Source organism: Macaca nemestrina, chromosome 9 (assembly GCF_043159975.1).
Source record: "Macaca nemestrina isolate mMacNem1 chromosome 9, mMacNem.hap1, whole genome shotgun sequence".
NCBI lineage: Eukaryota > Metazoa > Chordata > Mammalia > Primates > Cercopithecidae > Macaca > Macaca nemestrina.
Window position 1 is genome coordinate 137702003 of NC_092133.1, and position 21478 is coordinate 137723480.

General features: G+C 46.7%; 1 protein-coding gene and 1 long non-coding RNA gene across 3 annotated transcripts in view; both read right to left on the bottom strand.

Moving 5' to 3' along the window:
• Window positions 1-200: 200 nt before the first annotated feature.
• On the bottom strand, window positions 201-9749 carry LOC105494362 (uncharacterized). 2 transcript variants are annotated; one of them, XR_011608318.1, is made up of 3 exons: window positions 9622-9749; window positions 4644-4756; window positions 201-2102 (listed from the first exon to the last, which is right to left on the bottom strand). It is a non-coding gene; the product is annotated as an uncharacterized lncRNA (long non-coding RNA). The 2 variants fall into 2 exon arrangements; XR_011608317.1 differs by lacking the exon at window positions 9622-9749 and adding an exon at window positions 6325-6679 and having other exon boundaries at window positions 202-2102.
• Window positions 9750-19321: 9572 nt separating this feature from the next.
• LOC105494363 (RNA binding motif protein 17) overlaps window positions 19322-21478 on the bottom strand; it is a 28002-nt gene continuing 25845 nt past the window's right edge. The window contains exons 11-12 of the mRNA XM_011762718.2: window positions 20842-20914; window positions 19322-20695 (exon numbers count right to left, since the gene is read on the bottom strand). Of these exons, the coding sequence (XP_011761020.1) occupies window positions 20592-20695; window positions 20842-20914 (177 nt within the window). The 3' untranslated portion in view covers window positions 19322-20591. The remainder of the gene's footprint in view (window positions 20696-20841; window positions 20915-21478) is intronic.

Consider the following 21478-nt stretch of genomic DNA (forward strand, 5'->3'; position numbering starts at 1 on the left):
GGCTCAGAAAAAAATATGTCACTCGCACGTGACACACACACAGAATTATTTAGCAAATACATAGACAACTGGTCAGTGTGGGAGAAGGGGATAGAGGTGTTTTTCAGTTTGAAATTGCTTCAAAATAAATGCTTTCAGGGCCGGCACGGTGGCTCATGTTTGTAATCCCAGCACTTTGGGAGGCCAAGGCAGGCAGATCACCTGAGGCCAGGAGTTCAAGACCAACCTGGCCAACATGGTGAAATCCCGTTTCTACTAAAAATACAAAAACTAGCCAGGTGTGGTGGTGCGCACCTGTAGTCCCAGCTACTCAGGAGGCTGGGGCAGGAGAATCACTTGAACCAGGGAGGTGGAGGTTGCAGTGAGTCAAGATCGCCCCACTGCACTCTAGCCTGGGCAACAGAGTGAGACTGTGTTTCTAAAACAAACAAACAAACAAACAAAAATGCTTTCGGGAAGGAAGACACAGATATGCTCATTTACATCTACTGACCTTTCAATAAATGTGCAGTTTAATGGAGGGGATGTTTGTTTATTTTCTATTGCTATGTAGTGTTCTTTAAAACATACATACACACACACACACACACACACACACACATTTTGTGGTTTAAGCCCCATCCCTTCATTAGCTCCCGATTCTGAAGGTTAGAAGTCACATTGCCTGGCTGTGGCTCTGCACAGACCTCGCCCAGCAGAGATCAAGGTGCTAACTGGCTGAGTTCTCATCGGAAACCTCTGGAGAAAACACCACTTCCCAGCTCCTCCTTGTTGGCAGAATTCAGTTCCTGTGGAGTGGGAATCGGGTCCCCATTTCCTCACTGGCTGTCAGCGGGGTCAATCCTAGAGGCCACCCTTGTTCCATGACACCTGGCTCCTCTTTCCACGGGGGCAAGGGCAGGTTGGATCTTTCTCGTGCTTTGAACACTGATGTCTTCTTCCGGGTCCTGCAGGAGAAAGCTCTCTGCCTTAAAGGACTCAGGCCCCCAGCAGTCTCCCATCTTGCAATCAGCTCATGGGGACCTTAATTCCATCTGCACAGCCCCTCCCGGCAACTGCTAGGTCAAAGCCAAGCTGAGCACCTGGGGGGAGGCGCACACAGCAGCAGGCTGCTGGTGGGGGCAATGGGCTCCCCAGAGCCCCATGGTCCGCCTGGCCCGGCCCTAGCACAGCTGGTGTGCTGTGCGCACCCTTTCTCTCCTGGATCATCCTCCCCTCAAAACGCAACTCCTACATGCTGCCCTGGCTCTGGGGAAATGTGATGAGTTATCCTTTCTCCTCCACTCAGCCGAAGTTTCAGACATCAGGATTTCTCTCTAGGGAGACACTCTTTTCTTCTCTGTGGAGATGTCCCCAACAGAAGAAGGGGAGCATTGTGTTGATTGTCCCGCCATCCTGGCAGCTCCACAACCAGGGGAGCAGGACAGTGCCCAGGACCAACAGGTCAGGCAGCCACCCCTTCCTTCACGAGGGACGAGAAGTCGCAGGGAGGCTGCAGAGTCGGGGGAAGTCTCTTGCCAGCTGTTCACAGCGTCACTTGGGGCCTCCACAGCCCACTGAGCCAAGGACAGTGTCACACAGGTGACGGAGGCCCTGAAGACACCAGAGCCCTCAAGCATGCTCAGCTGTTCCCTGTCTGCCTGCTCTCAGAAAGTCCAGCCCCTGACAAATATGCAACAGGCCTTTTTTTTTTTTTAATGTTACAGAGAACCTTCATATAATTTTCCCATAGCATCCTGACAAACTCTTGATTCAAGCAGAGGCAGCGTTCACCCATTTCACTGCCGACAAAGCTGGCCTCAGCCAGGGTAGTCACTTGCCCTGATTGCTGAGCCAGACCAGGGACAGAGCCCCAACCCCAGGTCTCCTGGCCAGTGCTGTGTCTCCTCCCGCCTCCATCCTCGTCCGAAGGTTGGGATGTCACAGTCCTTGGAGGCTTGCTTAGCTAGGAACTAAGGACCTTCGATCTCAGTGTACTGAGTCTTCACGACCTGCGTAAGGCGGAGGAGCCTGGCTGCCTCTTTCCCAGAAATCAGTCTCGGTCTCTAGGGCCAAGTGGTTGCTTTCTACTGCATTGCGCTCCTGGAACACGCTGCTGTCCTCTGCAGAGGAAATCAAAGTCATGGTGACTTCAGATTAATCACATAAGCATTTCCAGAGAGAAAAGGGATTCTCTGTGGTGGGGCTGCACTTCGCCTGTAATAAGGATGCTTTAGAGGCCAAACTAAACCAGGCAGGAGAGCCAGGCCGTTGGGGTGGGGCTGGGCCTCTGCTCCGGGCACGCCCTTCCTTCACCTGTTTCCTCACCTGTAACATGTAGGCCATGTTCATTAGTGGCCAAATGTGAGGAGCAAATGACTCTTTTTTTTTTTTTTTTCTTTTTGAGACAAAGTGTCGCTCTGTCGCCCAGGCTAGAGAGCAGTGGCACACTCCCAGCTCACTGCAACCTCCGCCTCCCGGGTTTAAGCGATTCTCCTGCTTAACAAAATAGATTCTCCTGCTTAACAAAACAGATTTTCTCCAGCTCAGGCTGGAGTGAAGTGGTGCGATCTCGGCTCACTGCAACCTCTACACCCCAGGTTCAAGCGAATCTCCTGCTGGGCCTCCCGAGTAGCTGGGATTACAGGCATGTGCCACCACGCCTGGCTAATTTTTGTATTTTTAGTAGAGATGGGGTTTCACCATGTTGGCCAGGCTGGTCCCAAACTCCTGACCTCAGGTGATCTGCCTGCCTCAGCCTCCCAAAGTGCTGGGATTATAGGCGTGAACCACCACGTCCAGCCTGTGCCCAGCCTATTTATTTATTCTTAACTTTATCTTTTTTTTTCAATAAGACTTTTGCACTCCTACATTTATTTATTTATTTATTTATTTATTTTTTTATTTTATTTTTTTAATTTTTTTGAGACGGAGTCTTGCTCTGTGCCCCAGGCTGGAGTGCAGTGGCGCGACCTCGGCTCACTGCAAGCTCCGCCCACCGGGTTCACGCCATTCTCCTGCCTCAGCCTCCCGAGTAGCTGGGACTACAGGCGCCCGCCACCACGCCCGGCTAGTTTTTTGTATTTTTTAGTAGAGACGAGATTTCACGGTGTTAGCCAGGATGGTCTCGATCTCCTGACCTTGTGATCCGCCCACCTCGGCCTCCCAAAGTGCTGGGATTACAGGCTTGAGCCACCGCGCCCGGCCTCATTTATTTATTTTTAACTTTTATTTTAGGTTCAGGGATACATGTACAGATTTGTTATATAGGTAAATTGTATGTCACAGAGGTTTGGTGTAGAGATTATTTTGTTACCTAAATTATAAGCATAGTACCCAATAGGTAGCCTTCTTTATTATTATTGTAATTATTATTTTTAATTTGAGGCAGGGTCTTGCTCTGTCACCCAGGCTGGAGTGCAGTGTCATGATCACAGCTCACTGCAGCCTCTACCTCAGGCAATCCTCCCACCTCAGCCTCCCTAATAGCTGGGGCCACGGGCATGCACTATCACATCTGACTAATTTTAAGTTTTTGTAGAGATGGGGTTTCAGTATGTTGCCCAGGCTGGTCTCAAACTCCTGAGCTCAAGTAGTCTGCCCGCCTCAGCCTTCCAAAGTGCTGGGATGACAAGTGTGAGCCGCCACGCCTGGCTGACAGGCAGCTTTCTGGTCCTCACCCTCCTCCCACCCTCCACCCTCAAGGAGGCCCCAGTATCTGTTGTTTCCTCCTTTGTGTCCTTGTGTCCTCAGTGTTTAGCTCCCACTGATAAGCAAGAACATGCGGTATCTGGTTTTCTGTTCCTGTGTTAGTTCGCTTAGGATAATGGCATCCAGCTCCATCCATGTATAACTTTATTTTATAATACAGAAAACATTGAACCGCCATTGTTAAGGAAAACTTTGATGACTGTTCCTATTCAGAAATTTACTTATTTAAATGTCCTTGAATTTTTTTTTTTTTTTTTTAAAGACAGAGTCTTGCTCTGTCACCCAGGCTAGAATGCGGTGGCGCGATCTCTGCTCACTGCAACCTCCACCTCCTGGGTCCAAGCGATTTTCCTGTCTCAGCCTCCCGAGTAGCTGGGACTATAGTCGTGCACCACCATGCCTGGCTAATTTTTTGTATTTTAGTGGAGACGGGGTTTCACCATGTTGCCCAGGCTGGTCTCGAACTCCTGAGCTCAGGCAATCCACCCGCCTCAGCCTCCCAAAGTGCTAGGATTATAGGCATGAGCCACTGCACCTGCTGCCTTAAAATTTTTAAACTGCATTTATAATATTAATACTTTATACTTTTAAATACTTCAATTTACTCACAAGCATTCTCAAGTGCTTAACAACTAACTATAGTGAACCTCTGGTTTTCTTAAATGTTCCCATACTGCCTACAATCTTAATAAACTGGCATTGAATATCTGAGTTTAAATCACAAATCTACACCAATTACCCAATTACATATTTTTAGTTGTAATCAAGAGGCCAGTCCATTCATTGCATTTAAAATTACAAGTTAAAATATGCCACATTCTCTTAAAACAGCAACTTCTTAAAATATCAAGTACGTACAGATCACCTAAACGTAACCCCAAAATATCAAAAATAAGAGTTTGTTTCACGCTTCTCTGTGTAAACAGGCTTTTCCAGGGTTAAGAGAGACTTACCCAGTAAAGAACCAATGACGTCATACCAGCAAGTCTGGGGTCCTGTCCCAAGGAACTGAAGTTGCTTGTTGACCAGGACAACCCCTGCTCAGGACCCAGAATTGAATTCTTGCCTGTAAAAGGGACAGAAAATACGGAGGCCTGTTGGAGCTCTTATAACAGGAGCTCCTGGCCCCCCACGGGGAAGGGGTCCCCACCACTCTAGTTTCCAGACCTACTGACTTTCCTTCAAAGACCACAGTGGCCTCAAAGGGTCAAAAGCCCACCTGTGCAGGTGCCTGGCTGGTTGGCTTGGGACATCCCTGGCCCAGTCACACCCCAATTCAGGTGACAGTCCAGGAGCTGTCAGCAGAACCCCCTCCTGGGAGTGTGGAGAATTAGCGTTTCTCTACCCTTGCCAGAAAGCAATCTCAGTTAGTGCAGATGCGAGAAACCCACATCATCTGTCTCTCCCCATGGGGGAAGAGCTAGCTTTATTAAATCTGGTGTACAAATTAGTCATCACTGTCATTCCAGCTAAATCGAGGTCAGCTTTCTCCCGATTTAGACTGAAATTAGCAAAGACCCTTCTGATCTGACAGTCAAATGGGAAGGGAATTGTTGGATCGCAGCACAGAAGTTGAAGGTGAGAGGCTGCAGGGATCCGCAGGGTGCCCTGCGCTTCTGTTGCAATCTTTTTTTTTTTTTCTTTTCGTTACTTTTTCTTTTTTTGAGACAGAGTTTCACTCTTGTTGCTCAGGCTGGAATGCAATGGCATAATCTCAGCTCACTGCAACCTCCGCCTCCCAGGTTCAAGTGATTCTCCTGCCTCAGCCTCCCGAGTAGCTGGGATTACAGGCAGGTGCCACCACGCCTGGCTAATTTGGTGTTTTTAGTAGAGATGAGGTTTCCCCATGTTGGCCAGGCTGGTCTGGAACTCCTGACCTCAGGTGATCTGCCCCCCCGACCCAGAATCCCAAAGTGCTGGGTTTACAGGCGTGAATAAACCACTGCGCCTGGCCCTCTGCTGCACTCTTGATGCCACGTGCTGTACTCCCTGTCTCAGAGAAAGGAAAAATTTTTTTTGGTCTTTCCCTAGAAACCGAGAAAAGTAGGCTAATCAGGCAAACAAGTGGTAAAGATAAAAGACTCCCCCGCTCCCCACTGACCCACCACACACACACTCTCACACACACGCTCACACACACACAGTCACACACACACTCACACACAATCTCACACACACTCACACTCATACACTCACTCTCACACACACACTCACACACTCACACACTCACACACACTCACACACACTCACACACACATTCACACATACACTCACTCTCACTCACACACTCTCACACACACACACACAGTCACACACACACAATCTCACACACACACTCACACACAATCTCACACACTCTCTCACACACACTCTCACACACTCTCACACACACACTCTCACACACACACTCTCACACACACTCACACACATTCACACATACACTCACTCTCACACACACTCACACACACTCTCACACTCTCACACACACTCACACATACACACACACACTCTCTCTCTCACACACACACTCCCCCAGGTCCTAGCTCTCCTCCTCGTGCCCCAGCAGCTGAGCCTGCAGCCCTCCCTGCTCCCACCCCCACCTCAGGGGCTTGGACTCCTCTGCCCTCTGCTCACCTTCCCCATGGCTGCCCAGTCATCCCCAACTGGCAACATTCACTGCGATGGGAAGGGCACAGGCAGCTCAAGACTAAGTCGTTTCAGGAAGATGGGAATCCCCCTGTTCACACCACAGAATGAGGTTTCCTGTGTGCAAAGGAGGAGGAGGGCTGGGAAGAAGCCGGAGACAGGAAGGAGTGACGTGCAAATGATATAAAGAGAAAAGACACTTCTAAGTCATCAAGAACAGAATGCTAAGAGGAAAGAGGTCTGTACTGGAAAATGAACGATTTGGATTATATGGAGAAATTTTCTGAAAGTGAAATCTGTTACAAATAGATTTGTAACGGGCATGGTGGCTCACATCTATAGTTCCAACACTTTGAGAGGCCGAGGCAGGCAGATCACCTGAGGTCAGGAGTTCAAGACCAGCCTGGCCAACATGGCGAAATCCTGTGTCTACTAAAAATACAAAAATTAGCCAGGTATGGTGGTGCACACCTGTAATCCCAGCTACTTGGGAGGCTGAGGCTGGAGAATCACTTGAACCAGAGAGGCAGAGGTTGCAGTGAGCTGAAATCGTGCCATTGTACTCCAGCCTGGGTGACAGGACAAGACTCTGACTCAGAAAAGAAAAACAAAAAACCAAACCAAACAACCAACCAACAAAACAAAACAAAGAAAGAAAAAGAAAAAGAAATGGCTTCTGGGATATAGGATCTGCAATGCGTGAAACCACAGCCCGGCTTTCTGTCCCAATCTCCCATGCTGCCGTCCTCACCCCTGGCTGTCCAGGCCCCTCCTAACGGCTGTGTGTGAGTGTGTGTAGATACCACACAGATTGTGTGTGGCTCTGCATGTAGAAGTTCAGGCATCAATAACAAGACTGCTGGAATTATTTTGGATAGGGAGGCCACCTCAGTGCACCCCAAATCTCACCCCCTGGGAAGATCACTAAGTTGAAACCAGTGTTGACTGAAACAGGTTCATCAACTTCACCTGATGGTTTTTGCTGATGGGTTAGAATCTTATCTCTCGAGTGTGTTTGCACACTTCAGAAATGCTTTCGGCTACATGTAAATGAGAACCTGACTCACGGAGGCTGAAACACATTGGGATTTGTTTTTCTCACAAAACAGGAAGGTCTGGAGGCAGCAGCAGTTAATCCTGCTTTGGAGGCTGAATCATGTCAAGGACAGCCTCTGTAGCTCCCGCACCCTTCCCCAAGCTGCAGCCAGGCTGCGGTAGTGGCAGGCATCACGCTGCATTTGGGATTCGGGCAGCAGCATATGTCTCTTTAATCCGGAAGGCTAGGCACTCCCAGAATGCCCTCCACGCCCCCAGTGGATGTCTGCTTATGTCTTCTTGATTAGCTGCAAAGTGGTGCTGAGAGAGCGAGCAGCTGGAATGTTTCTGAAAAATTAAATACACGAAAGGGTTTGGGAATGAGAATCGGGTTGGACTTTTCCCAGGTCAGCCCCAGTGCACCTCTTTCTAGATAACACACTGCCCCCGCCAAAGGCTTGGAGGACCACCCTCAAGACCACCCGAGCCATGGCATCCAACTGCCCGAGTCCTGCGTCTCCAGATGACATGCAGGTGTCCCCTTGGGGTCCAGAGGGAGCTCCTCGTGATCCCAACAGCTATAGCCCAAAGATAAGTAGTCCACCATCAACACATCTAACAAGGAATGGTGGAAGAGGAAATAGATCATTGCAATAAAAATCCCCCTTCAGAAACTCAGAGGATGGGAAGACAAAACGAGTCACACACGAGATCCCGCTGAAAGGAGCAGTGAGGTCTCCCTGCCCTGGCGATAGAGCGAGCTCCCCGGTGAGCCAGCCTGGCACCTCGTGTCAGACCTTCCCACTGACTTCCACGGTCTCTGGGAGGGTCCTCCACGGCCTCATCTAAGGAGGGCCCAGGGCAGGACATGCTTGATGGAGAACGTAGGGTTTTGCGATTCGGTTCCTGAGTATGGGTTCAGGAGCTGCAGATGGCTTCATGGCCTGAACAGACAGGAGTTACTGTTAGCCAGCCTGAGGGCTTCTTTGTTGCTGTTTTTGAGATAGGCTGTCACTCTGTTGGCCAGGCTGGAGTGCAGCAGTGCAATCATAGCTCACTACAGCCTCAGCCTCCGGGGCTCAGGTGATCCTCCCACCTCAGCCTCCTGCGTAGCTGGGACCACAGCAGGCACGTGCCACTGTACCCAGTTAATTTTATTTTTTTTTTAGAGATGGGCTCTCACCATGTTGCTCAGGCTGGTTTCAAACTCCTAGGCTCAAGTGATCCTCCCACCTTGGTCTCCCAAGGTGCTGGGATTATAGGAGTGAGCCACTGCACCCTTTGGTTTCTGGGACAATGTAATTACCTTACACAGTTGTAAATTCCTGGTCTATTCTATTTGGTCGCATGCTTGAGCAGCCACAGCAAAGGCCTTCTCTCCACACATCATCCAACCTAACACCTTCCCTCTCCCAGAGGCTGGCCCTGGTGACCTGCCCACCTCCCCTTCTGTCTCCTGGAGGCTGGCCCTAGTTGCAGGAAAACAAGCTCAGGGCTGCCACTGATTCTACATTATGGTGAGTTGTTTAATTATTTCATTGCATATTACAATGTAATAATAATAGAAATGAAGTGCACAATAAATGTAATGCGCCTGAATCATCCCCAGACCATCCCTCAACCCTGGTACGTGGAAAACGGTCTTCTACAAAATTGGTCCCTGGTGCAGAAAGGTTTGGGAACCACTGTTTTACGCTACAGCTTTAGTGTCTAGGTCTCACAACAGGTGAGCATGAAACTGATCATTTACCACCAAGTAGGACCCTGATTTTCCAGGCTGAAGGAGTTGGGTCCCCGCCCCACCACTGGACCTCCTCTTAGGCAACGCCATACATTAGTGTCTGTTCCCTGGCGCCACTGGCTTTCAGATACCAAATTCCCTATCCGTTAGGTGTAGGTCTGTTTTTTGTTTGTTTTTGAGACGGAGTTTCACTCTTGCTGCCCAGGCTAGAGTGCAGTGGTGTGATCTTGGCTCACCGCAACTTCTGCCTCCTGGGTTCAAGCGATTCTCCTGCCTCAGTCTCCCGAGTAGCTGGGATTACAGGCATGTGCGACCACGCCTGGCTAATTTTGTATTTTGAATAGAGATAGGGTTTCTCCATGTTGGCCAGGCTGGTCTTGAACTCCCGACCTCAAGTGATTCGCCCGCCTCGGCCTCCCAAAGTGCTGGGACTACAGGCATGAGCCACTGCGCCCGGCAGGTATACGTCTATTTTTAAGTAACAGAAACCCCAACTTACTGTGACTTACCAAAAAGGGATTTCTTTTTCTTGTAGAAGTCAGGGTGAGCAGTCCAGGACTGGTGCAGAGGCCGGATAATGTTCTATTCCACCCACTGCAGTGAGCTGGAGTTGCTCACGGCCTGAGCCCTCCCCTGCATCTTCAGGCACCGGGCCCCAGTTCAAGGTTGAAGCCGGGAACACAGAAGTCGCAGCAGCAGCGTTTTTCCTTTTACCAAGAAAATGAAAGCTTTCCCCAGAAGATGGAGATATTTCCACTTTCATCTCATCAGACAGAATGATGGCACTTAGGTGCTGGGGAAGTGAGAAATTTGTTTCTTACAGAAGGGGTTTCCCGGAGAAGGGCTGGGGATGACGGGTACACCAGCTCAGCGAGGTCCACAGCGCTGCTGTCTGGGGAAGAGGAGAGGGTCTCCGCCGGCCTGCAGGGCCTGTTCAAACCCCCCTGAGCCTGGGATATTTAAGGTGCTTCGTACCTGAGTCCTTACAACTCACTCAAAGCAGATGGTTTAGGCAAGCACAATCCTGAAGGAACTGAAAACACTTTGCTAAATAAAATGAATGATTTCAGATTCCCAAGACTAACTGAAGTTCTGTAGGTGGGCACAAAGTCGTGGCTTTGCCGTCTGACGGAGGACGCACAGCGGTCGTCTCTGGCTGGGTAGACTGAGACCTGAAGACTCAGGGACTTAGGACCAGCGGTGCCGTCCAGGCCTGGCTGCAGACGGTGAGTCGCTCTGCCGCTCAAGGATGGGACAAACTGTGCGAGACAGTGTTAACTTTTGAAGTTTTGGTGTGGATGAGAGTATTCAGTGGCTTCAGTGAGGGGTTCATGCTTTGGAATTAAAATTTTTTTTCTTTCATTTTTTTTTTTTTTTTAATTTGAATCCTCAGTCACCAGATTTTTTTTTTTTTTTTTTTTTTTTTTTTTTTTTTTTTTTTTTTTGAGACGGAGTCTCGCTCTGTCGCCCAGGCTGGAGTGCAGTGGCCAGATCTCAGCTCACTGCAAGCTCCGCCTCCCGGGTTCACGCCATTCTCCTGCCTCAGCCTCCCGAGTAGCTGGGACCACAGGCGCCGCCACCTCGCCCAGCTAATTTTTTGTGTTTTTTTTAGTAGAGACGGGGTTTCGCCGTGTTAGCCAGGATGGTCTCGATCTCCTGACCTTGTGATCCGCCCGTCTCGGCCTCCCAAAGTGCTGGGATTACAGGCTTGAGCCACCGCGCCCGGCCTTTTTTTGTTTTGTTTTAATAAGGCTGTAAAAGCCAGAAAGGGGGGGAATATAATATATTTTCTCTAAGCTCTGAATGTGTGGGTTTCTTGGGCCAAATTACATTATACCTTCATTTGTTTACTAGCATTGCTGTTTACATATTTTTTTTTTTTTTTTGAGACGGAGTCTTGCTCTGTTGCCCAGGCTGGGGTGCAGTGGCCGGATCTCAGCTCACTGCAAGCTCCACCTCCCGGGTTTACGCCATTCTCCTGCCTCAGCCTCCTGAGTAGCTGGGACTACAGGCGCCCGCCACCTCGCCCGGCTAGTTTTTTGTATTTTTTAGTAGAGATGGGGTTTCACCGTGTTAGCCAGGATGGTCTCGATCTCCTGACCTTGTGATCCGCCCACCTCGGCCTCCCAAAGTGCTGGGATTACAGGCTTGAGCCACCGCGCCCGGCCGCTGTTTACATATTTTAGAATCATATTTGTGGCTTTTTGAATAGGATTTTGGGGTATCTAATACTTTAAACAAATTCTCATACTGCCTAATAGTAAGCACTTAATAAATCCCTCTTCAATGGTTAACTTCAATGCTATAAAAATATATACTTTCCTGAATGTTTCTTACTCTATGTAGTTAAGTACAGAGGTGGCATCTTTCAGTACTAGAAAAAAACAAGTTATATCGCTATTTCCTCCTTATCTAATATTTCCAAATTCGTTTGTCTCAAAAAGAAGTTCCCGTCACTCGCAGGGAAGATAATTTATCCAGCACAGATCAGCTCACTACGGGCCACAAAACAGCTCAGCAAATCTGGTGGCACCGCCCCGTTGGAAATGTTATTTCAGTCTCTGGAAACAAGTTCTGGGTCTGCCCAAAGGATTGTCATTAGCGGGAGGGGACTTGCTTCTCGGAGCGAGAGGCTGTGTGGGAGAGCAGTGGGAAGCCTGAGAGGACATGTGAGCCAGAGGGATTATTTTTGTCATAAAACATGCTTTGTCCAAAGGCTTGGAGGAAAAAAGCACTGGCTTGATTTCTGCACAGTCATTGTTGTTAAAACAGCACAATTGGTGCCATGCAGTAGAATGTGAAGATTCCGTATCATCCTCCTTGCAAGGGTGAAGGTGTTTGTAAGCTTTATATGCCAATGTCCACTGTGAAGGCCAGAAGGCATTGGCGACTTTTTTTTTTCCGAGACAGAGTTTCACTCCGTGACCCAGGTTAGAGTGCAGCAGCACAATCTCGGCTCACTGCAGCCCCCACCTCCCAGGTTCAAGCGATTCTCGTACCTCAGCCTCCCAAATAGCTGGGATTACAGGCACATGCCACCATGCCAGGCTAATTTTTGTATTTTTAGTAGAGACAGGGTTTCACCCTGTTGGCCAGGCTGGTCTTGAACTCCTGACCTCAAGTGATCCAATATTGTTGAGCCGGATCAGTGGGTGTTAGGCATCAGAACTGCCCTTGAAGGCTGGTGTGGTGGCTCACACCTGTAATCCCCTGCACTTTGGGAGGCCAAGAGGGGAGGATCACTCGAGCCCAGGAATTGAAGCCTGGGCGACAAGAGCAAAACTCTGTCTCAAAACAAAAACAAAACAAAACAAAAAACCGCAAAAAACCCCAAAACAACAAGAAAAAAACCAAGAGCTGAATGTGTTTCCCTTTGGAGAATGAGACTGGTGGAGGCGGAGTGCTGTTTTGATTTATGAGTATTTGAAGAACTTAGTTGATTTTATAATTATGTGCGTATATTATTTTGACAAAAACTAAAATTAAATAGGAATACCAACTGTAAACCTACTTTTCAATCCAAATTTTGGTAATAATTATGCAAAATTCAGTTCAGAATGACTTAATCCAGTTGCACCCTCATACAATACCTGTGTATACAGCAGTCATCCGGTACAGTTTATTGTCACCATCAGCTTAATTCTGAAGCGATTCAGCATCAATGATTGTTACTTAGTTTCTTATTCTGAACCTAAGTACAGTATTGCAAGTAACTGCAAAGCATGTCTGCCAAATTATCAGACTTTTATTCCATTTGTTCCTTCTGCTTTTTTCCAAGAGAAATGAGTAATAAAGTTCCCTTAGCAACCCCCTTCTTGTCAACCCACTTCCTCCCCTCATGTGAAACCTGGTTTCAGCAAGCCAGGGACCCACATGGGTTTGTCACGAACCCATCCATGGATAGACACTGTCTTAGCTTATCGGAAACCTTATATGTTCGCTGCTTAGACTTGAGACTTAAGTTGGGGGAGAAAAATGCAACAGGAAGAGAAGGGGATAATAGAGATTTAATAGGAGGTATTTAAATACTGTGTGAGAGTACAGAGGAGGAAAAAGGGTGGTTACTAAATAAAAAGACCCAACTGTTATCAAATCTGCAGCTTGCTGATACCCTAAGACCATGTTTAAAAATATATTGACCAGGTGCAGTGGCTCAGTGCCTATAATCCCCACCTTTTGGGAGGTCAAGGCAGGAGGACTGCTTGAGTCCAGGAGTTCGAGACAAGCCTAGGCAACATGGTGAAACCCTGTCTCTACAAAAAATACAAAAATGAGCTGGGCATGGTGGGATGTGCCTGTAGTCCCAGCTACTCTGGAGGCTGAGGTGGGAGGATTGCTTGAGCCCAGGAGTTCGAGGTTACAGTGAACTATGAATTTAATAATCTTGACATTTCAAAATCTTTACACTATCTTGCTATAAATAAAGTAACGTGTATAGCTCCATCATTTACATAAATCTAGACCCTTAAGGCTCTGGTCAGGACTCAACCACCTCTACACTTTAGTGCCTTAGATCAGGGCTTGGCCAATAAAAGAGAAAAGAGAGAGGCCAACCCAAAAAGAAACTGACTAGTAAAAGTCCCAGAAAGAGAAATACAGTGAAGGAAGGGGGGTAAATTATTAAAGAAATATTATGAGAAACATTTCCAGAATCGAAGGATTCGAGTTTCTAGATTGAAAGAGTTCATCCCCTGGCCAGGCACAGTGGCTTATGCCTGTAATCCCAGCACTTTGGGAGGCCGAGGCAGGCAGTTCACTTGAGGTCAGGAGATCCAGATCAGCCTGGCCAACATAGTGAAACCCTGTCTCTACTAAAAATACAAAAATTTGCCAGGCATGATGCGCATGACAGTAATCCCAGCTACTTGGGAGGCCGAGGCAGGAGAATTGCTTGAACCTGGGAGGCGGAGGTTGCAGTGAGCCGAGATCACACCACTGCACTCCAGCCTGGGCGACAGAGTGAGTTTCCGTCTCAAAAAAAAAAAAAAAAAAAAAAAAGAGGGTTCATCCCCAATGCCCACCATGCTGAATGAGAAGAGGTCCACGGCATAGTTGTGAAACTTCCAGACAGTGGTTCCAGAACCTTCCAGAGAGAAGAAAAACAGGTCAGCAAGAAGGACACTGACTTTACCAACAGCAAAACAAGAAAATGAGAATGTAGCAATGCCCCCAAAATTCTGAGGGAAAATGGGTTTTAATCAAGAAGTCCACATTTAGTCAAACTAGCAATTCAGCATGACAGAATTATGATTTTTGTGGATGGTGGCGAGTGCCTGTGGTCCCAGTTACTCTAGAGGCCGAGGTGGGAGGATCACTTCAGCCTCGTAGTTCAAGGTTGCAGTGAACTATGACCGCGCCACTGCACTCTGGCCTGGGCAACGGAGACCCTCTCTCAAAAGAAAAATAGAAAAAGAAAAATGCTGAATTAAGATTTTTCAGACACGCATGGCCTAACAAACTCTATCTCCCTTGTATCTTTTCTTAGGAAACTACTTCAAGATAAGCTCCACCAAAACTAGAGAGGAAATCAAGAAGATTAAGACACAGGATCCAGCGCAATGCTCCAGCACAGGAGAGACAGAGAGAACGTTGGACAATCCACTGACTTCCTAGAAAACAGAAGAGTGGGCTGGGCATGGTGGCTCATGCCTGTAATCCCAGCACTTTGGGAGGTTGAGGTTGTTGGATCACCTGAGATCAGGAGTTCGGAACCAGCCTGGCGAAACCCCATCTCTACTAAAAATACAAAAATTAGCCGAACGTGGTGGCGCACGCCTGTAGTCCCAGCTACTCAAGAGGCTGAGGCGGGAGAATGGTGTGAACCTGGGAGGCAGAGGTTGTAGTGAGCCGAGATCGTGCCTCTGCACTCCAGCACGGGCGACAGAGAGAGACTCCGTCTCAAAAAAAGAAAAAAAAAAAGAGACAAAGTTTGGCCTTCCCATGCCCCCCCGCCCCGCCTCGCCCCGCCCCGCCCGCCCCCCCCACTCCCCACTCCCCACTCCCCACTCCCCACTCCCCACTCCCCACTCCCCACCCTCCGATTCATTCTTTCAAGTTAGGCCTAGGGCAACATTAAAAAGCAAACCTGTAATCAGTATTTATATGATATGGCATTTTGTGTATTCGTTTCAGCTGAGTCAGTTGTATATCATGGTTAATTACCATTATTTTACAACTTTGGAAAGCCCCTTATCTTCCCGCTCCCGTGTGGACCACGAGTTCTCCAGGCCCCTGTATGGCTGTGGACCAAGACTTCTTTCATCATCACCTTGGGAACTGCTTTCCTCTCTCCTACTTTGGGTTCCCTATTTCCCCCAAGTCAATGCCATCATTTTCTGGATTTACTCCTTTAGTTGTGGCGAGTTAAAGAGTGAATTGAGATGAGGGAGGTGGAAAGTAAGTACAGCCTCTTCTTCCGAGACATCTGCTTAGGAAGAGAAGGAAGGAGCCTCACGATGATGTATTTAGAAGCATGGAGGCAGAGACCAGCAGCAGGCCAGATAAAAAGTGAAATGTAGTTTCCGCGGGGGAGGTATGCAGCTGGGGACTGTTGTTTCTCAATTATGGGGCTTGTGGTGCCAATAAACCTCGCATGAGTAGCAACTCAGCAGGCCCAGGATACGTGTTGGAAGGAGAATAAGGGAAGGGGCAATTCTCTAGGCCGTGGGGAGAGCATGAGCAGAAGTCACTGCCAATGCTCCCACCACAGGAACCTAAGGGGAAGGCACGGCTCAGCGAGGGCAGTGAGAACGCCCCAGCTTCCAAGCAGGAGTCTAGACATGGTAAGGATTGTGTATATGGGAGCGGCTTGAACAGCTGAGGCATTGCCTTGGAAGATGAGAGGGGTGCAAGGTTTAAAGCAGGGAGCCCAGGGGGAGCCCACGGGCCTACTTCCAGGAGATGAGGGGTCAGAAATGAAGGCGCTCCACTGTGTTATCATGAAAGATGGAAATGAAACAGAACCGGCAGTCCTCAACTACAGACTGGATCTAGATAGAAGGGAAAGTGAGGAATCGAGGGTGATTCTTGGGTTTCTGAGTTAGATGACTGAATAGATGATGCTTTCCCCAATTCCAGAGTGTTCAGCAGGAGAGCTTGAAAGGGAAGAAGTGAGTTAAGTTTGGGACATGTGTTTGAGGTGCAAAGGGGATATAGTCAGGGGATGATGTCTAATAGGCACTTGGATACAGATCTGAGGTTTGGTAAGGAAGACTGGCTGAGATTCAAGTATGGGTGAGCCACAGAAGAAACCCAAGGCCAGGGCAAGGAGAGAAAACCACATGGGAGGAGGTAAAGGGTGAGCGATACAGGGAGGCACTGGCAGGGCCTTGGTCTCCATCCTCAAGGGGCCTTGGTCCCCGTCCTCAGGAAGGGAGTGGTTACCAGCATCAAGTGCCATCAAAGGTCAGGAGACTCACTGCACAGCTCTTAGCTGAACTATCGAGGAGGCCTGGTGGAAGCAGAGGTCTAATGTGTAGTCGACGCAGTCCTCATTCTGCAAGTGTGGGCTGAGTGGAAGAGGCAGTCAGAAGCAAGGAGGTGGAGGCAGGACGTTGGGATTCTCTGAGAAGAAAGAATAGGGACACGAGGGAGTTGGGGAGTGGCTAAAAATTCAAGGTTTGACCTATTTCCATTAAAGATGGGAGAGATTTGAGGAAGTTTATATGCCAGTACAGAGAGTTTGAAAACGGGAGAGACAAAAGGACAAGTCTTACCACGTAATCCAGCAATCACACTCCTAAGTACGTACCCCGCTAATGTGAAAACATGTCCATGAAACACCCGCACATGGATGCTTATAGCTTTATTCATAGCTGCCAAGAACTAGAAGTGATCAATATGGCTTTCAATAGGTGAATGGATAAACATATGGTGGTACATCCGCACGATGGAATAAAAAGAACGAGCTATCAAGCCACAAGATATGCATGCATCTGACATGCACATTGCCAAGCAAAAGCAGCCGGTCTGAAAAAAGCTGCATGATACGTGATTTCCAATTACATGACATTCTGGCAAAGGCAAACCTATGGACAGCCAACACATCAGTAGTTGCCAGGAATGCAGGTGGGGAGGAGGGTGGAAATTTCACTACATAGATGAAGCATAGGGGATTTCTTAGGGCTGTGAACTCATTGTGTGATACTATGAAGACGAATACAAGACTTTTTTTTTTTTTTTTGGCGACAGAGTCCCTCTCTGTCACACAGGCTGGAGTGCAATGGCGCAATCTTGGCTGACTGCAACCTCCACCTCCCGGGTTCAAGCAATTCTCCTGCCTCAGCCTCCTGAGGATTAGGTACGCGCCACCGCACCCGGCTAATTTTTTTATTTTTAGTAGAGACAGAGTTTTGCCATGTTTGCCACGCTGGTCTCAAACTCCTGACCCCAGGTGATCTGCCTCCCTCGGCCTCCCAAAGTGCTGGGATTACAGGCATGAGCCACTGCACCTGGCCTGACATTAAGATTTTGTCAAAGCCCATACAACTTTAGAGCACACTGAGTAAATCTTATGTACATTAAAAAAGAAAAAAAACCCCCACAAAACCAGGCCAGTGGCTCACATGTATAATCCCAGCATATTGGGAGGCCGAGGCATGCCATAACACCAGCCTACAGTCCAAGAAACAGCAGCAGCTTGGCTAAATGCTTCATCGCCAAATAACGAGGTTCACCAGTTTTTCAGCCCAGGGAAATTGGGTCCTTACAAATCCCATCCTACCTCCTCCATCTTTCAGGATTTGTCATGCAATCCCAGTTATCAATCTGTTATCAGTCAGGGGTCTTATGTGCAGACTTAAAATTCACTCTAGCTTGTTTAAGCAGAAAGAAATCTACCAAAAAAATAAAAATAAAAAAAGGATCGGGTGCAGTGGCTCATGCCTATAATCCCAGCACTTTGGCAAAAGGAGCGTTTGAGCCCAGGAGTTCAAGACCAGCCTGGCCACCATGGCGAAACTCCTTTTCCACTAAAAATAAAAAAATTAGGCAGGAGTGGTGGCACATGCCTGTAATCCCAGCTTCTTGGGAGGCTGAGGCACGAGAATTGTTTGAACCCGGGAGGTGGAGGTTGCAGTGAGCTAAGATTGCACCACTGCACTCCAGCCTAGGCAACACAGTGAGACTCTTGTTTCAAAAGAGAAGAAAAAAAAAAAAAAAGGAAAAGGATCTCCAGATAGGCCAGGGGCAAGCCGCAGGATTTATGGAAAGCAAAATTCCCAAACCCCTCCATAGACTGCTCTGCCAGACACCACACACCAGCAGGGGTGACATGGCATCTGCCATGGTTGCCCCCAGTGCCACACAACACTGCAGGGGAACCCTTGCCAAAGCCAGAGGACAGACGCTTCACACAGCTCTCTCACACTGCGGTGCTGGTCTGATCAGAGATCCCAAGTGCACAACCCTACTCAACCTGCAAGACAGGCTGGGAAAGCAAGTTTCTAGTCTCTTGGGGGGAGGAGGGAAATGAGGAAGTTCCCCACACCGAAAAAGGGGTTTCAAAAGATCACAGATGGGCCACCAAGAATGACAACCGTCTATGACATGGAACCTTGCCAGTTAGATTGTAGCTTATGTGATTTTTAATTTTTATTGAAATCTAAAATTCTTATATTAACTTGGATGTTAATATTGAAAATAAATTTCAAATTTCTCAAGTACTAACTTGCAGGAGATTTAGAAATTATTCCACTATCAGAAATCCATTATAAATAAAGCACTAAGTGATTAATGCAGTTACGGATAATTTAAAAAATAAAAGACTGGGGAGAAAGGCATGCAATAAGTTGTGCCCATGCGAATGGAAATCAAGTAGTATGAGTTGCTTGCAATTCTCTGGTTGCTGACCATGAGAATGTGAAGAAAGGCCACCTAAATGCAAGCAAACAATGTTATTACAAAGCATAACAATAAATGCAAGCATGAAAGGTGGGTTGGAACCATTAGTTTCTGAAATCAAACTAGTCCTTGTTACATTCAGCATGGCACACTCGGGTACTTGTAAGCTCAAACATGGTGTCCGCTTGAGGAATGGTATGCCTAATTCCACAGATAACTAGTTTCAGGGCTGCTTTGGATTCTTTCTGTCCTCTACAATGTTCAATTATGTAATTTACCTCACATTCCTTAACCCCAACTGACTTTACAGAACAGGTGCACTTTTATCATCAAACTCAATTTTATTCAATAAAATAATACCACAAAAGATAAAATGTTATTCTTTTATTTATGTTAAATAAAAACATGAGAAAATCCTTTTTTAAAAAGGGTCAGAATATTCCTTATGTCTCCAAACCAAGTCCATGGATGCAAAGAAATGCTGAGTTCTTGATACACTTTCAAGTCATAATAACCAAAGGAGACAACACGGGCTCGAGTCTTTCAGCTGCCACTTAGGAGAGTCACATGCAGTATTTGGGAAAGCAAGGAACAGAACACAGGCATGAGTATTTTCTGGAAATACCTCCTGCCCTGGCAATGAACCTCAGTACCAAATATTTTTGTTTTCTTTTTTGTGGTCCTGATAAATTTTTAAGCCACACATCCTACTGAACTTCAATGATACAATTTCTCACAATTCCAGAATTCTATTAATTGGCAGTACAGTTTATGTGGCCAATGTGGATAATTTTATAAGTTTTAAAATTACATACAATACTATTGCAAATTTTGCCAGTAGAAACATGACCCCAAGGAACTGCCATTTCCAAAACATAATTGGGCACACATTTACAATGCACCTGCTAGGTTTTGAATTCATTTGTCATTTCTGATCTACCCTAAAGACTATGCTTGAATCTCTGAAAACAAATGCTAGATTCATGATTTCTATACCCACATATTCCATAAATCCATCACAAACCCTACAGTCTGACTTAGCTTAACGGCAAATGATTCATCCAATAGGCATGGTATGTTCACAATTCTTCAATCTTATTCAGGTTGTAAAGACGTTTTTCTACAACTGGAGTCACTAAGAATTTCTCTGTTAGAGAAAGCATCATTTTCACCTTTGGCACACTGCCAAGATGATACTTTATTACAGAATTTATGAAACTACAATATAGTAACTTGCAGGCTTTATTAAAAGAAAAAGAAAAACAAAGAATAATTTAATATCACCCCATGTCCCAAAATTTTCTATTTTTTTTTTTTTTTTTTAGTGCAAGAAATGCTGCATCATTGAAGCACTTGAGAATTACCATGAAATCTAACAAAAAATGTCATCAACTCAGGAGTAATAATAAAAAAGAGAAACAACCAGAGAGGCACACAGATTGTTGTTTTTTTAAAAGGATTTTTATACTATATTAAAAAACCACAAAATAAAAAAGGGATCAATCAACATATATCTTAGAAGTCCTTCCAAGAGTCTTGGTATGCAACAGCCATGGAGGCTGTGACCTTTTTCCTTCTTTTCTCAGCCTGCAGTTCATTTAAGGATCACCGGAGATGACTCGTGCTCTAGTTCTTAAAATCAAACTTGTTCTGCCAAATCCAAGACCCTGAATTTGTCCAAATTGTAGAAACATGCTTTTACCACCCGTCCACCAAAATACCTCCCATTCAAGTCAACAACCGCTGAAAGGCAAACAAAAGACAGTTAATATAGGTATCCTATAAGACATTATAAAGGTTTAACTTTAATTAAACAGTAACTTTACTTGTAAACATTAAGGCTGTAAACTCAACTTTTTAATTCTTTAATATTTAGCTGTACAACTAACCTTTAATTGCTGATTCAACTCTCTCAAATTCTAAAAATATCCGTACTGCTTCATCATCAGGGGCACCAGGAATCTGGAAGAAAATGAGAGTGTGATGCGTAAAGGGATTTGAGATTGCATTGAATGAGTTTTCTCTTTTAAATGATTTCTCAGAGTGAATCTTCTAATTATCATCATATACAGTCAACTAGTTGTCAAATACCAAGGAAATAAGTATAATTTGTTCATCATCAAAAATGTACTGAATGCCTGTTTTTATGACAGGCATTGTTAGTGCCAGGAACACAGGGCTAAGCAGTTTCTGACCTCATCAAGGCTCTGTGCCAGCGGATGACGTAAACAAATAATTATGTGGTCAACAAACAGCAACAGGATAAAGAAACAGAGTAAGCAGAGTTTTAAGATTAAAAAGGTTGGTGCTCTAGTGGCCTTTCACATCAGGTCTTATTTTGACTAGCTCTGTCTAGCTTTCCTAGCCCACTGTAATGTGGTCCATTCCACCCACCTAAGCACTTCTGCTAATCTCCAGTGGGCCCATCCATTCCATTTTGGTAGTCCTGATCTTCACTGTCTCCTAGGAGCCATTATCCCAATCAGAATACCCTTCCCTGCAAATCTCACCTCTTCCTTTCAAAGC